Source organism: Phasianus colchicus, chromosome 6, assembly GCF_987193195.1.
Source record: "Phasianus colchicus chromosome 6, bPhaCol1.hap1.1, whole genome shotgun sequence".
Taxonomy (NCBI): domain Eukaryota; kingdom Metazoa; phylum Chordata; class Aves; order Galliformes; family Phasianidae; genus Phasianus; species Phasianus colchicus.
The window spans coordinates 44955666-44971097 of record NC_143441.1 but is presented as its reverse complement, the minus strand read 5'-3'; the positions used below and the strand labels follow the sequence as shown (position 1 = coordinate 44971097).

Genomic DNA, 15432 nt, shown 5'->3' with positions numbered 1-15432 from the left:
CTCATAGGCTAGGATATAATGCTTGGTTGACTCATGAAAACCAGTGGATGAATGGAAGGCTTTAAAGTGAAAACATTCTGAAATGGCAAAGAAACATGATGTAACTGGAAGGAAAGGTGCACGGCAACACCACAAATAGAGACCCTTTATGAATGGTTCTATTAAAGCCTGCTGTCAATAGCAGTGAAATGGATGTTTCATTTCCAAATGTGAAAGGTTCCTGAGCATGGCAGAGTTTTCACTAAAAATCAGCTGAAGCTGGGAAGGGAGGAGTGCATGGCTCTGCTACAAAAACAAGAGATCCAGATGTACTCAGCTTGGGAAAAGAAAATCATCTTGCTTTCATGTTCTAAGCTTCCACCTTATGCACAAAATCATCTCCCTGCCTCAGCCAAAGCCTTACATTCTGGGTGAATGTTTTTTTTTTCTTAATCTCTATTTCAGCTTGCCCTAAAAGCGTCAACAAGATGATTCTTACTTTCCAGATTTCCCCACCTAAATGGTTAGATCAGATGGAGGCAGCAGCCTCCTGCTGCAGCACTGAATGGGTTTGGCTTTCTTGTCTGCAGTCTGAAGGCAATATGGGAACATCACAATCCCATCAATGCTTCTGGCACTGCCCTTCTCTGGGTCTGCGAGCTCTGAGCACCCTTTGGGCTGCTGAGGGAGAAGCAGACCTTTGTTCTTGACCAAGTTTTGACACCTCCGTGGATGTTGAGTGATGCTTTCCCCAAAATGGCTCCTGCAGGAAGGAGCTGGAGCTGCCCAGGGTTGATGCAGAGCTATCTGAGGCACACTGAGCTTTTCCAGCATTGTTCCTCCACTGCTAAAATGGATGCTCAAATATCAGCTGTGGGTGTAGTAAAGAGGAAGTTCTGGAAGAGCCAAGGAGTGCCTCTTCCACTTTCAGGCATTTTGCCATTTCCCAGCTGATAAAAGAACTTCCCACCCTAAATCAACGAGCACCACGAGGGCCTGTACAATGACTGAGACATTCTCTCTGAACAGATGGTCAGCGGAAAAACAGAACTACCTGCACCTGCCAGAGCTCCTGGATGGTTGGGACACCCACTCCGGATCCACCGAACAGCACCTGAGTGTGGGCTGAAGGTTAAAACGTAGACAAAATATATATAAGTTTTGCAACAACAGACTTTATACTCCCATAGCTGTTACTCCAGCTCCTCGATAGTGATTAATAGTGGCCGCGATCCTTTCAGCAGAGGTCACTGAGGCACAAAAAGCTGGGAAGAGCAGCTGGGTGATGAAGTGGAGGGCAGGGAGAGGTGAGGCTGCTGGCACGTGCTGTCCCAGCAGAGTGCCTGCAGAGCAGAGCTCGGTGCTGGGGTGCTCAGGGCAGGACTGCAGGGGCAGCAGCTCTCTGCCTGGCATTGCCCCGGGTCTGCTTCTCCTCATATCCAAGAGTAAGTGAAAGTGGGAGCTTGGACATCCTCTGGCTTCAGTCGGGCACTTCAGGGAAGATGGGGGCCCTAAGGTGGAAAAAAGCAGGAAAATCCCTGAAGAAGAGCAAGAGATGGGAGCTGGGGAGGGAGGAAGGCAGCACAGACAGCGGGAGCCACTGGCTTGTGTTGCTGGATTGCTGTTTTAATTACCCCTGGCAAAAGCACAGTGATTAACATCACTGACTGCAGACAACCTTTATGTAATTACTCATTAACATTTCTAAAATTGCACCCACCTGCTGCAGCAATACATGCTTTAGAGATTCATCATGTCAAAGCCCAGAATGAGCCATCAGCTGTGTGCAGGGTGCTGCACATCGCCAGCTGCTGTTACACTGCAGAAATTAGCAAGGGGAGACTTCCACTCACCTTCCCAAAAAGGCATCGGGAGACTCAAGGCTCCCAGCTGGGTTCAGCCCTGTGCCCCATCCCAAGGCTGCAGTCTGTGCTGCCTGCTCTGGTTTGTGCTTATGGAAGATGCACCCACAGCCTCCTACAGGGATGGGAATTCTCCATCCTTAGGGCATGGGTAGGGGGAGGCAGAACGAGGGGTGCTGCTGCACGCATGAGCCCCAGCTGCCAGCAGTTGCAATTGACCAAGAACATCAGCAGAGGTCCTGTGAATAATAATTCCAAATAATGGCTTAATTAGAGGAAACTGTGATGTGCTTGCAAATGTCCTGCAGGCAGTAAAATGGAGCTCAGCTTCACACATTGAGGAACTCTGTAGGGCTTTACAAAAGCAAGAGCTCGTTGTTCTCTTCATCTGCTGATGTTGGAGCATCAGTTAGCAGTTAGAGATGACTCAGAGAAACCTGTGTCTTTACCAAAAGGAAGCTGGCAGCCAGATTTTGATAATAGTTTGTGATCAGACAAGGATCTCTCTAACCTCCCAAATACTGTGAGCGATTCTATTCCGTGAAGGTACTTCCATTGCTTCACCAACAGCCCCAGGGCTCAGTGAGCTGAAGCTGTTCGGTTCCCAGAGCATATTCTTCATGGCAAAAAAAAAAAGTAAATCAGAAGCTGGAATACTTGATCTCCAGAGATACCTTCCAACCCCTACAATTCTGTGATTCTGTGAAAAAGTCCTAGAAAAGGCTAAAATGCCTAATCTCATCCAGGATAACTCCAATACCCCTTAGCTGGAATGCTGTCCATGTGAGCACTAGTGAAAAATACAACACCAACCTGCTGTACCATGGTCACCAAGCAACTCCCAGAACCATGCTCAGCTGCTATTGAATTATGGACAGATGTGAATTTTGGGAGCAGAATGGAATTTGGTCACCCCACACAATGCCAAAGAGAGACCGTGTTTCCCTACCAGCTTCTTATTCCATCGTTCATTCTGTATGTCCATTCCCAGGATTCAAACAGGGCTCTGAGGTCCCTTCCAACCCCAGTCATTTTATGATTCTATGAGCCATGGGTGCCAGCAGCAGAGGAAGGGGGAAAAGGCACTGCAGGAGGATGTGGTGTGGGATGGGATCTTCCTGAGCACTGCATGAAAACTGTATTTAATCCATTTAGCTTTGGCTGAGTGGAGGAGTTTGGGCTTCAGAAACAATCAATAGTCCTTCTGCTAGTGAGGAATTCCATCCCCAGAAGTTTCATGGGGGATTATATATTTATGGTTTCCCATTTGAAAGACTTTTAGCAGGTTTACCTCGACCATATGGCTCCTATTTGGGTTCTTTTGTTTTAGCACTTAATGCTTATGAAATTGCCAGTTAATGACATCCATGCCTAAAGCACGGTGCCTTTTTTTAAAGGAAAATGTCCTCTCCAGGTTCTTGTTCGTACCTCACCACTCCTCGAATAGGGCAGAGAGGCTTTAAGAGCCCTGCTACCTCCTGAGGATGGGTGGGGGAACAAATAGAGTCATTAAATCACAACTGGGGGGATGAGGTCACTATTGGGCAGTGGGTTAGAGCAGTGCTGGGCTATGTGTGGGGATGCTCAGTTGGGCAGCATAGGATAATGGGGTCCCACAGCCACCCCCTCATCCATCTCCACGTTCCTTTTATCACTCTGTTAATGAGCCTCATCCCTTCAAAATGGAAAATCCCAATTAAAGGGATTTTCTCCCCATCGGGATCACCACCTTTGCATCCCACCGTGAGAGGGGCCGCCGGGTGACTGCAGAGCGTTTAATTCCTCCGTGCCCCCTTCTCGTTCTCTTCCCCCCTTCCTCTCCTCTCGGTTTTGGAAACACCTGGTAAGCTGTAAAATGATTTACGAAGTGAAAGTGTTAAATGAGGCCACCAGCTGTAAGACTGACAGAGCTTTATGAGTTTTATTAGGTGCCCTATTATGGAAAATAAACTTTAATCCGTCCATAAAAACAGAATCTGAAAAACATATTTGCCCTTGTAGTCTGGAACACTGAAGGTATTCTTGTAGGGGCCGGGCTTTAAAGAGATTAATTTTATTGAGACAGACACAATACACCGGCAGCGCTTTGATACGGAGCCCGGCAGCGGCTGCCCGCACCCTGCGCGGCTTTTCCATGGGCTCGGGCACACAGCTCCGCGGCGTGTCGGTGTGCTTAATTAGCGGGGGGTTAATTGGGTATTAATGGACGAAGTGAGGTTCTTTTTGAGGGTGGGATCTCAGGTCGCTCTTGATATATATATATTTTTAAAAATTTCACTTCTTACACTTATGTTCTCCTTACGATTACTATTACCGTTATTCAGGATAACGAGACAGGTTGCCCGATTTGGGATATTTCGGGGGAAGTGCAGATGGATCTCAGCCAGAGAGGCACATTTGAGCTCGGGGGCAGAGAAGCCGCGGTGCTGCGCCGAATTTCCGCATTGAAAATTGCGATTGAAAATCGCAAAGCCATCTCTCCCCTCCTTTTTCTCGCTTTATATTCCCCAAACCCCGCGGCCTGCAAACGAAGGAAAATCGTTGTACCGATTTAAATCAGAGCCCGTAACTCGATTGTTTCCCTGCAAGGGGAGCAGGCATCGATCAGCCTAAATCAAGTTTCCCCCGATCAGGTTTTTGACACCTAGGATCTGCCCAGATTTATGCTCTACCCCGGGAGCGGCTTTGAATTACAGCGTATTCCTGGGGAGTGTCGGGCAGTAAAGTCATAAATAACAGCAGTGCCGCTAAATCCCATCCCGGGGAGCGACGCTCGAAGCAATCCGGGATCGGGGTTTTCTGCGTGCAGAGGAAAACTGGGCTGCGCTCCTCGGAACGGGAGAAATGAAGGTTAAGAAGGAACTGTGAAAAGATGCTTAAAAAATAACGACAATAATAAAAGAAGAATTAAAATAACAACAGTAATAATAATAATGATCAAAAAAATAGAAATATATACGGCTTTTAAATGCAAAAAATAAAAACATCACATAGATCTATGTATAAAACGTCGGAGGGGGAGCAGGACGCGTTTCGGAGGTTCTCCAGCCCGTTTTCTCTCATACAAGCCGTTGCGCCCGGGCTGCGCGGTTGCGGTTCCCCGCGCACGTTGCGCGGACGCGGTTCCGCCGTTCGTTGGCGGGGTTGAGCCCCGAGGAGCAGGCGGGGCCGAGGCGGTTGATTGTATTTAAATGCGCTCTAATTGAGCCCGGGAAACGCCACCGTGACAAGAACCGATTGATCCGCGGATTTATTGAAGAGAGAAAGCCCAGAGCGGCCTCGCTCGGCCTTCGGAGGGGCTCTCCTCGGCCCCGGGAACCCCTCGTCCCTTTTTACAACCTCTCTCGCCTTCTCAAAAGGCGAATTAACGCCGCTCTGGATCTGCAGCCCCACAAGCGGGTGGAAATCGCACGTCCGACAGCCCCAGACCCCCCAGCCCAAGGAGCCGCACACGTCCCCACAGTACAAAACGCTCTTTATTTATATTCCTCCCCCCCACCTCACAGCGGGAGGGGCTGGGTAATAATTTAGCATGCATAAGTAAAGGAATTTTTTTTTTCTTTTTTTATAAATACGATATACAAAAATAAAGACAGTATTGAGATTTGCAGCAGTTTTAACGTTCATGACATAAACACTTTTCCCGATATATAGTAAGAAGGAAACTGTTCCGATAGGGCAGGGAGGGGACGGGGGCTCAAGTCGTGGCCGCTTTTCAGTCAATAACAACACTGTGTGAATCCTCCCTCCCGCTCGGCAGACGGGAGATCGCCTTCCGCGTCCCCCTCCGGGCTGGGAGGGATGGGAGAGCGGGATGGGGAGCGGGGCCAAGAGGCTCCGTTGCCGGGGCCGGCCCCGACGGGGAGGCCGTGAGCTCACTGCGGCTGTACGGGAGGTGGCGGGGGGGCTCCGGGCCGTCCCCCGGGCTGCGAGTCCTCCTCGTCCGCATCGGAGCAGTCGGAGGAGTGGTAGGGGCAGCACCGCCCGGCCTCGGCCTCCTCTTCCTCCTCTTCTTCTTCCTCCTCCTCCTCGGGCTCGCTGTCGGGCAGCTCCCGCAGCCGCCTCCCTCCGCCTTTCTCCGGGCCGGGCAGCAGCAGCTCCTCGGCCGCTTTGTCCTCTCCTCCTCCCTTCTGCTTCTCGGCCTCCTGTGCCGCCTGCTCCTTCGCCTTTTTGCTGCGCTTCCATTTCATGCGGCGGTTCTGGAACCAAATCTTCACCTAGAAACGGGAGACAATCTCCTCATCCACCGCCTCTCGGTGTGTCACCTCCGTGCCCTCCCCATCCTTTTTTTTTTTTTTTCTCCCTTTTATCACTATTTTCCCTTATTTCTCTCCCCACCTGCGTCTCGGTGAGCATCAGCGACGTGGCCACTTCGAAGCGCTTGGGCCGGGAGAGGTACTTGTTGAGCTTGAACTGGTGCTCCAGCTCCAGCAGCTGTTGGCTGGTGAAGGCGGTGCGCGGCCGCCGGCACTTCCCCAGGAGGTTGGACTGCGCCTGAGCTGAGGGGGAGCGGGGGGGAAAGAAGGGGGAAACGCGGCCATCAGCGCGGGGTGGGCAGCAAAGAGAGAAGCGAGAGGAGAACAGAGGAGCGGTGGTGGTGGGAATCCCTTATAGGACCGAAAAGATGCGTGTGTGGGGGGGGAGGGAGGGAAAAGGGACGGTGTGAAACAAGTCGTTTAAATAAAATAATAATAAAGAAAATCTTCGTTCTCCTGAGGGCCGCACAACGAAACGCTGCCGGGGATCGCGGCGAAGCGGCATCTCCCGGGAGCGGCGATTTGTTGCGTTTAGCAAATCCCGGAGTTGGCAATTAGAGGGATGCGTTAATTAATCCTAAAGCCAATGGACGGGATGCGCTGGTTAACCCCAACCGTAACCTGGAGCCACGGGATGCGGCAGCGACCGCATTCGGGAGAGCACCGATAAGGGCCGAGAAACTGGGAAACGGCCTTGGAACGAGAAAAAAAATACATATTCCCTATATTTTATGTATTCGCCCATTTCCCCCTTTTAATAACGCTTCAAATCGAGGATTTCACTAACAAAAATAAATGAAAAGAATGCGGCGGGATATCGCGCGGTTCTCACCGAATTTTGGCACTTTCGCTCCTTCGGCTTAGAAAACAGGGAGGGCAGCGGAGGCCCGGGGCTATTTTCGCACCGCGGTGCGATTTTATCATCCCCGTTCTCCCCCCCCCCCACCTCCCCTCCCGCACCTATTTGAGGGCAGCGCTCGGACAGCGCTCCTCTGTGGGTTTTCCCCCCCCTCCCTGAACGCCGCAGACCAAACAACACCAATCCGAGAGCAAACAATGGGGTTTTGTTTCCGCGAACGCGCGTAGAGCACGAAAAAAAGAAAAAAAGCCACCTCATATATATTGAAAATCACGACTAGTTTTTCCTGGCATGATTTTCGTCAAACGACACCGCGGGTGCCGCTCTGCGCGCAATTCCCCGAGCTCAGAGGATGGTGTTTACAATCCATCGGTCAAAGGAAAAAAAAAAGAAAAAAAAAAAGAGTCAATAAGCACAAGGGTGATATGGGGGGATGCCCGGAGCTGCCCCTGCAGCGCCCTGGGGCTGCGCGGAGCGGTCGGGGCGCGCTGCCATCTCCGCGCATGGGAAAATGGGGGGAGATGCTATGGAAGGAATAGTGCGGGATTCAGGACGGATATCCCTTCGTTATAATAATTATTGATTTAAAGCAGCGATAACAATACAGCCGGCCCCGATAGGGAGGGTTTAAGGGAAGCCTCGGGAGACGGGGAGGAAGCAGCGCATACTCACAGCCGAAGTCGGGCATTTTGGGCAGGATCATGCCGGCCGTGCTCGCCCGCAGCCACTGGTCCAGCTGAAAGGTGCCGGCGCTCAGCTTGATGGGGTCGGCGGAGGGGTGCGCGGGGTGAGCTCCCTGCACTTGCGAATAGGAATAGGAAAGCGCCGGGTGCTGCCCGCCCAAAGCCGGGTAGCCGTACACCGGGTGCCCGTAGATGCCCGGCCCGCCCGGCCCCGCGGGGTGCAGCCCCAGGGCGTGGTGCTGCGGATGGCCGCCCCCGGGTCCCCCCCCGCCCAGGAAGGCGGCTTTGGGCAGCAGCGCGCAGTGCGCGGGCAGCAGGCGAGGCGGAGAGGGGCTGTCGGTGCGCGGGCAGTCGGCGGGGAGCTCGGAAGAAGAGGACGACGACGACGACGAGGAGGACGACGACGAAGACGGAGGGCTGCCGCCGCCGGAGCCGCCGGTGACCAGGGCCAGCGGAGCGCTCTGCGCCGCCGCCTTGGGGGGATCGACAGCCAGCAGCGCGTCGATGCGGAAATTTTTGGACTTTTCCATGGGAGCGGCGGAGGCGGCAGCACGAAGCACCGCGGCCCGGGCCGCGTCTCCCGGCGGCGGGGGCGGAGTGCGGCCGCGCGGCGCGGAGCGCCCCTTCAAGGCCCGCAGGCGGCTCCCATTGGGCCGCCGCCGCCGCCGCCTCCATTGGCGGTAGCGGGAGCCGCAGGCCGCCATTGGCCGCGCCGCGCACCTGTCACGGGCGGGGGCCGCGCCCACCGACGGCACCGCCCCGCCCCGGCCCCGCAGCCGCGGGCAGAGCGCGCCCCGCTGGGACCCGGCGGCGGGAGGCGGCATGCACGGCGCGGTGCCCGCTGCTCTCCTCCATCTCCATCGCCTCCGTTCCGCGTCCCCCCATCTCCCCGCTGCAGGCGGCCGGGACGCGCACCCGCATCTCCGCTCTTCCCACCCGCACCGCCGCCGGCCCGCACCCCTCTCCCGCCCCGTCGGTGTCGTCCCGCAGCCCCACCCGAGGGCTCAGCCCGTGCTCAGGGAGCGCGTTCGATTCTTCAGATATTTTTTCCCAGTCGAACAATATCATCTTTCTTCCTTTCCCCCTCTTTTTTTTTTTTTCTTCTCCTTTTCTTCCTTCCTTTTCCTCTCCCCTTCCCCCGTCTTTTCCTTTTTTTTTTTCTTTTTTTTATTTTTTCCCTTCCTTTTCATTCTTTCCTCCCTCCATTTTATCTTTTTCCCCCCCGATTTTCACCTTTTATTTCCTTTATTTTTTTCCCTTTTTTCCCCATTTCTTCCCTTTCATTACTTTTCCTTTCCTACTTCCACTTCCTTTTATTTCCTTTTCATCATTTTCCTTTCCTCCCCTTTTTCTCTTTTCCTCTTTGTCTCTTTTCTTTTTCCTTTTCCCCTTTTCCATTTTCTTATCTTTCTCTTCACTTTTCCTCCCCACCATTTTTTCCTTTTTTCTTTTTTTCCATTTTATTTTTTATTTTCTTTTTCATTTCCTTTTTTCTTTTTCATCCTCTTTTTTTTCCTCTTTTCACATTTTTCCTTTTTTCTTTTTTCCCTTTTTCTTTTTTTCCTCCCCTTTCCTTTTTCTCCTTTTTTCTTTTTTCCCTTTTTCTTTTTTTCCTCCCCTTTCCTTTTTCTCCTTTTTTCTTTTTTCCCTTTTTCTTTTTTCCTCCCCTTTCCTTTTTCTCCTTTTTTTCTTTTTTCTTTCTTTTCTCAGTTTTTTTCCTAATTTCCCCCCTTTTTCCTTTTCTTTTTTCCTTTTCCTCTTTTCTACTTCATTTCCATCTCTTGTTCTTTTTTTTTCTTCTTTCTATTTTTCTGTTTTCTCTTCCTTCCCTTCTCTTTCTCCTTTCCCTTCTTTTCTTTCTTTTTTTTTTTTAAATTTTTCCTTTCTCTTTTTCCTCTTTTATTTTTTCTTATCCCTCTTTTCCTCCTTTTCCTTTCCCCCTTTTTCCATTTCTTCTCGTTCCTTTTCCTTTCCTTCTCTAACATTCCCCACCTCTCCCCCCTCTCTGGACACCCCGCACTCCCGCAGCTCCCACCTGTGTTGATCCAACGCCCTCCCGGGGCCCAACAATGCTCCGTTATCTCAACGGCGATAGCAGCCCGCCCCGGTTCTCCCTTTGACCCCCCCGTGCCCGGGGCACACCGACCCCTCCGCTCCCTTCGAAGGGCTCCCCGTGGGAACGGCCGCAACCCCGCTTGGGATTGGCGGAGCCCCGCGGATCCCCGGAGTCGCTCCGCACCTTCAGTGCCTAAATACCGCCACGCTCCGTACGTGGGATGATGATACATAACCCCCCCCCTCCCGATGGCTCTAAATGAGACGCCCGCATCGACTGCTGATAATGGCGCGTTTATGAAAGCAATTTCGGTGCGAGCAGCGCAGGGTCTGCTCGGTGTAATCAGGCTGCTCGGCTAATGGACGGGGCGGGCGGAGAGCTATTGACACTCCGCTGCCCTTAACCTGTTTCCCAATAAAGCTGATTGGTTTTTGTCAATTCATCAGCTCGCCGCCCTCGCTACGACTGCATCAAAGCCGGATTTGCTCAGGGGAAATCAACAAGTCTCTGCGGGGGGGGTGCGGGGCTCAGCTCCCCGGCACGGCACGGCCGGCGGGGTCTGCCTGGAGCTGGGAAGCGTGGGTCAGGCGGGGCAGGGCTGGGTGAGCCCCGGCTCCCCTCTTTATGCCCCCCTTCGGGCGCTTTCCCTGGGTCCACCCTAAGCCCTACGTGTCCTCTCCTTTGGTGCCTTCCTTAGGTCTCCTTGCTGTGTTCACTCCCTGGGTCCCCCCCCCCGCATTGTGACCCCTCCAGGTGTCCCCTCCAGGTCCTATTAGGTCCCATCAGGTCCTCAGCTCCCCCTTCCACGGTTTTCCCTCCCGCGTCCCCTCCCAGGAAAACGACACGCAGGAGGTGTCAGCCCTGCAAAGAGGGGCATGTTTGCGAATGGGCCGCTCGAAACCCTGCTGTCCTCTTCCCAGCACACCCGTCCCCTCTCCCTGCGCGGGTAGGCCGTGGTATTGGCATATTTCCCTTAAAAACTATTTTATTTATTTATTTGCACGTCCTTTTTTTTTTTTTTTTTTTTTTTTTTTCCTTCAAACCAACTTCTACAGTTCCGCTCCTCACGCAACCTCGAGCAAAAAAAAACCCAAATCGTTTCGTTGTTATCCAAATCGCGTCCCCGTTGCCAAAATCGCACCTCTATTTCTACTCCTGCCGCAATCCCCGCACCGAATACCATCTCTTCATTTAATTTCCTTATTTTACTGTATTATTATTTTATTTTCCTGGACCAACCGAAGCCCGACGGCCCTTGCTCTCCCCCAGCCCCACCCGCAGCCCCCGCCCGTGCGCGGCCCCTTTAAGCGCCCAGCGCCGGCCCCGCAGTCCACCCCCCTTCAATTTAATTTCATTAAAACAGAGCATGAATATTTCTATTAAACCTAAAATGAAATATGAAGCCATTTAGACTCTGCCTGCACCAATCACGCAGATTTATGGCTTTTATTCATCACATCAAGAGCTGGGAAAAATGAATTTTCTTCACCCAGGAAGGAAATAAAACCCCTGCCTTGGTCATTTCCAGAAAGCTGTTAATTTGCCCGTGTGGTAATTACTTTCACAATTAACTAAAATACAAATCAACCTGACAAATTGGGTTAGTTTATATATTAATTAGCCGCCTTAAATTTATTCATTATGAAAAGACAATTTCAGAGGACCCCGGGTGTCTGTTTTATCGCCATAAATTACGGTTAGGAAATGGGGACCGATAAAATATCCCCTTATCGGAGGGCGGCGCGGACGCGGGGAGCCGCTCCTGCTCCGCGGGCGCGCAATGGGCGCGGGGTCCCGCGGGAGGGGCCGGATCCGCTTCCCTTCTCCCCCCTCCCCCCCCGGGCTGCGCTGATTTAGCGCCGCGTCGATGGGATCATCGGCCGCCTTTTAGCTCGTGATCTTTATAAATGTCCCGCTATTAAATTAGAAAATGATTCTCTTCTCGTTTAATTGTATTCTTTCGTTTCTTATTTCCAATTAATTAGTCCTATCGACGTTGCAATATTTTAAATGACTGGAGTCCGTTTACAGTTTAAAATATATGGGTCAGCACATGCGATTTTAGACTCGGCAGAACTATATAATGCGGCTTTTAACTACTCCGCTCTCATACGTCTTCAACATCTGCCCGAGCGCAGCGTCGGGAAACGCGGTGCGGATGTCGCACAATGCGCGGATGTCGCAAACTGCGCGGGTTTTGCGCGCGACGCGGATGTTTTGCCCTGCGCGGATTTTGCGCGTCCCGCGCAAGTCCCGCCCGCGGGTACTGCACCCAGCGGAGCCTTCAGGGAGCGGTACCGGGGTTCTGGAAATGGCTCTGCACCGCTCTTTGCGACCGATCGAGGCGGGGGCGGTGCTGAAGGTGGGAAGAAACTGCGCGATTTTGGGAGAATCGTGGGGCTGTGACAGGAAATGATCCGAGGGCCGCCCCGAAAGACGGACGGTGTCCCGGCTGAGCCCTCCCCCGCCTGGGCTGTCCCGTCCCACCGCAGAGCTCTGCCCCTGTGTCACTTTTGGGGCTCCACGTTGTCCAGCCCCGGGATTGCTGGGGACCCCGTGTGTGTGTCAGAGGGGCAGCATAAATGTCACACGGGATAAGAGATGAATTGTAAGGGCAGATTGATAATGTGACAGACGCTGTTGTCTCCTGGCCAGGGCTCCGAACGTCCCTCCCATTTGTGGAGGCTCAGAAAGCACCGAATGCAGCAAGTCCCCAGTGTGGGCCACTCCCAGCATCAACTGTACCCACTGTCACCCGAGTGGCATCAATCACAGCGAGTTTAGGAGACAGTGGGATGTGATTCCACGAGGCTCTCGTTGTGATGTAGCATTGATTAATGCCCTTCATAAAATGATATAAAACTTACTTCTATTCTATCACGTGGCCCCAAACCACGTCCCAGCCCATATTTCACACCCGTGTTAATGTAACTGCTCATTGCAGAGGGCGATGCTGATGGTGTACATGGGGCTGTGCAGAGGGGTCTGCAGCGGGGGCAGGAAGAGGTTAGAGAAATTATTTCCAAAGCAGAAAATTGCTGTCTGCTCTAAATTATTCCAGGTGCTGTGGGGTCAGAGCGTGCCTCCATCCTTCCATTCCACGTGGGCGAGGGGAGATGCAGAGATTTTTCACCAGGCAGAAACCCGGTAGTATGGGATAGCATTGCCCCTATGGGCAGGAGGCAGCAAGCTCCTGGGTACTGCTTCTGCCTGAAGTGATTCCTGGGGCTCTGCATCCTTAATAATTCTGTGATCCCCATCACAATTCGCTCACATTCACATGGGATTTGATCTGACTCAAGGACCTCGGCTCTCAGTACTTAAAAAATCCAATGGTTTGGTGATGGAGCCCACAGGATAGATACCTGTAGCTCCTCTATTCCCTTCTGCTTTTGGCTCGCTGCTCAGAGCGCGCTCAGCCAGACACTTTGCTCTCATTGGGTTTCTGGAGGCTGAAGGCTCTGCTTGGCACCGGGCCTGCTTCGAAATAGCTCGTGCTCTTTTATTTCCTTTTTCTTCTTTTTTAAGCCGCATACCAGGGATGGTGATGTGCATGCATAATGCTGTGTGAGCCGGGATCGCGCTCTTGCAAAAAAGATCAAACTGGGGAAGCGGGGAGGAGGCTGTGCAGGGCTGCAGGGGCTGGAAAAATAAAGCGGAGAAAGGCTGAAAGTTGACATCTGGATAAGGAGCAGTACATGATGGAGAATTCAACATTTGTTGCTTTACTGTATGTAATTTAGGTACAGATAATAGATAGTAGAGAATCCACAGGATCGCTTGATGGGAAATATATTGGCGATACAATTTTTCTTTGCAAAATGTATGCAACGATTGCAGTTTTGGTTTAATAATAAATTCAACTTTGAAGAAGCATTTGATTCAAGCCTCTGCTATTTTCTAATGGCGTTCACACTTATTAATACCTGTCTAGCCAGCTAAAGAGGTTTTTAAAAGAGTGCGCAGGGTGTTCTGCAATTAGAGTGGCCATCTGCCCTTTATTAAAACTCCATTAACCTTTACATTAAAATACATTTAGAATGCAGACATGCTGAAAATATCCAGCACAAATAACAGAGATAAATCGGAGCGGTGTCCCTGCTTTGCTGGCTGCTTTGTGCAGAGCATGGCAACTTGTGGCACCTCCAAGCTCCTGGGGGCAGATAGCACCATAGCATCAATTTTCCTATGCTGAGGATGGGAAATAATTACAAGGAGGTAATGGAATTTAATACCATCTCTGATGAAGATGTTGTAGAACATGATCTTGTTTATAGCAGGCTAGAAAGTCATTTAAAGTTCATATTATTAATTTTGGAACTTAATTGCTTTATTTTAGGGGCAGAACTTATTTGCTTTGCTTATGCATTTCTTGACTACATCCAGAGGGGTCCAAGTAAATACAGTGATGGAAGGTTTTCTCAAAATATTCTGATACATTTGGATTAAATTCAAAGTATTTCCAGTAGATCCTGTCACAGTGCTCCCCAGAGCCTCGTGTGTGTCTGTAAGGAGTGAGAGAGGCAGCATTCCCCTGTCTGAGTTACTGCTCCTGTGGGCAGAGCTGCCAACACGCTCTGTCAATAAATATCCCCCAAACACCCCTTCTGCTTCTCCTTCTTTCTGAGCCCACCAGATTTGAAATTCCTGAGCTGAAATATCTGCCTGATTTTTTTATTATTTTTAAATTCAGCAAGGAGGACTCAGCTCTTTCCAGGCATGAGGTTAAGATCCAATGGCACCACCGTCCATGCCCTATCGGTGTGGTGTCTGCACGCCTGCTGAACCATGATTTATGGCTGCACACAGAGCAGATCAGCTCCCCTGGCACAGGGGCACACCTCCTGTCACTGACCCCACAAACCCAGCCCTGGGCCACGTCATAAAACTGTCCAAAGCAGAAACTTCGTGAGCTCTGTAGCCCAGATCCTAAGGTTCATCTTTGCTTGGGATGTGAAGATGTTTCCCCCCCTTTGTCTGCAGAGAGCAGCAAGATGTTGCACAGCGATGGGTGGGCAAAGAGGGATGGGGATGGGATGCGGATGGGATGGGATGGTGTGGGGGATAGGATAAAGATGGGATGGAAATGGGATGAGGATGGGATGGGGATGGGATGAGAACTGCATGGAGATAGCGTGGGGATGGGGATAGGATGGGGATGACATGGGGATGGAAGGGGGATGGGATGTGGACAGAGATGGGATGGGATAGGATGAGAATGGGATGAGGATGAGAATAGGAATAAGGGTAGGAATGGAGATGGGAATAGGGATAGGGATAGGGATAGGGATAGGGATAGGGATAGGGATAGGGATAGGGATAGGGATAGGGATAAGGATAAGGATAGGGATGGGGATAGGGATGGGGATGGGGACGGGGATGGGAATAAGAATAAAGATAGGAATGGGGATGGAAAAGGCTGGAGAGGGCAGTAGGAGAAGAGATATCATACTGGGAAGAAGCAGCAGCAGTGCCTTGCAGGAGAGGCTGCAGCTGTGCTCGCCAGGGCTTGGAGAGGAGCTTGGGATTACAGTGCTCTCTTCTCATTGCAGAAGTGACGTTGGAAAAATTCAAGCATTTCAATTATACTAGATAGAAAATGCTTTTATTTGCTCTGACAAGGTGTTCTCAGTAAGTTTTACACCATTTGGCAATTTATTTTTATCCAGAACAAACCCAAATATCAAAATCAAACGATTTCCCCCAAACTACAAATTCTGCTCCCTCCAAAGCCCTG

General features: G+C 51.4%; 1 protein-coding gene across 2 annotated transcripts; it reads right to left on the bottom strand.

Moving 5' to 3' along the window:
- Positions 1 to 5230: 5230 nt before the first annotated feature.
- On the bottom strand, positions 5231 to 8241 carry MNX1 (motor neuron and pancreas homeobox 1). 2 transcript variants are annotated; one of them, XM_090142161.1, is made up of 3 exons: positions 7629 to 8221; positions 6180 to 6335; positions 5231 to 6058 (listed from the first exon to the last, which is right to left on the bottom strand). In XM_090142161.1, the coding sequence occupies exons 1-3, from the start codon at positions 8167 to 8169 to the stop codon at positions 5322 to 5324; spliced, it is 1434 nt and encodes a 477-aa protein (XP_089998287.1). In that variant the 5' UTR covers positions 8170 to 8221; the 3' UTR covers positions 5231 to 5321. The 2 variants fall into 2 exon arrangements, with proteins under 2 accessions (XP_089998287.1, XP_031471953.2); XM_031616093.2 differs by having other exon boundaries at positions 5617 to 6058; positions 6180 to 6340; positions 7629 to 8241.
- Between the last annotated feature and the right edge of the window lie 7191 nt (positions 8242 to 15432).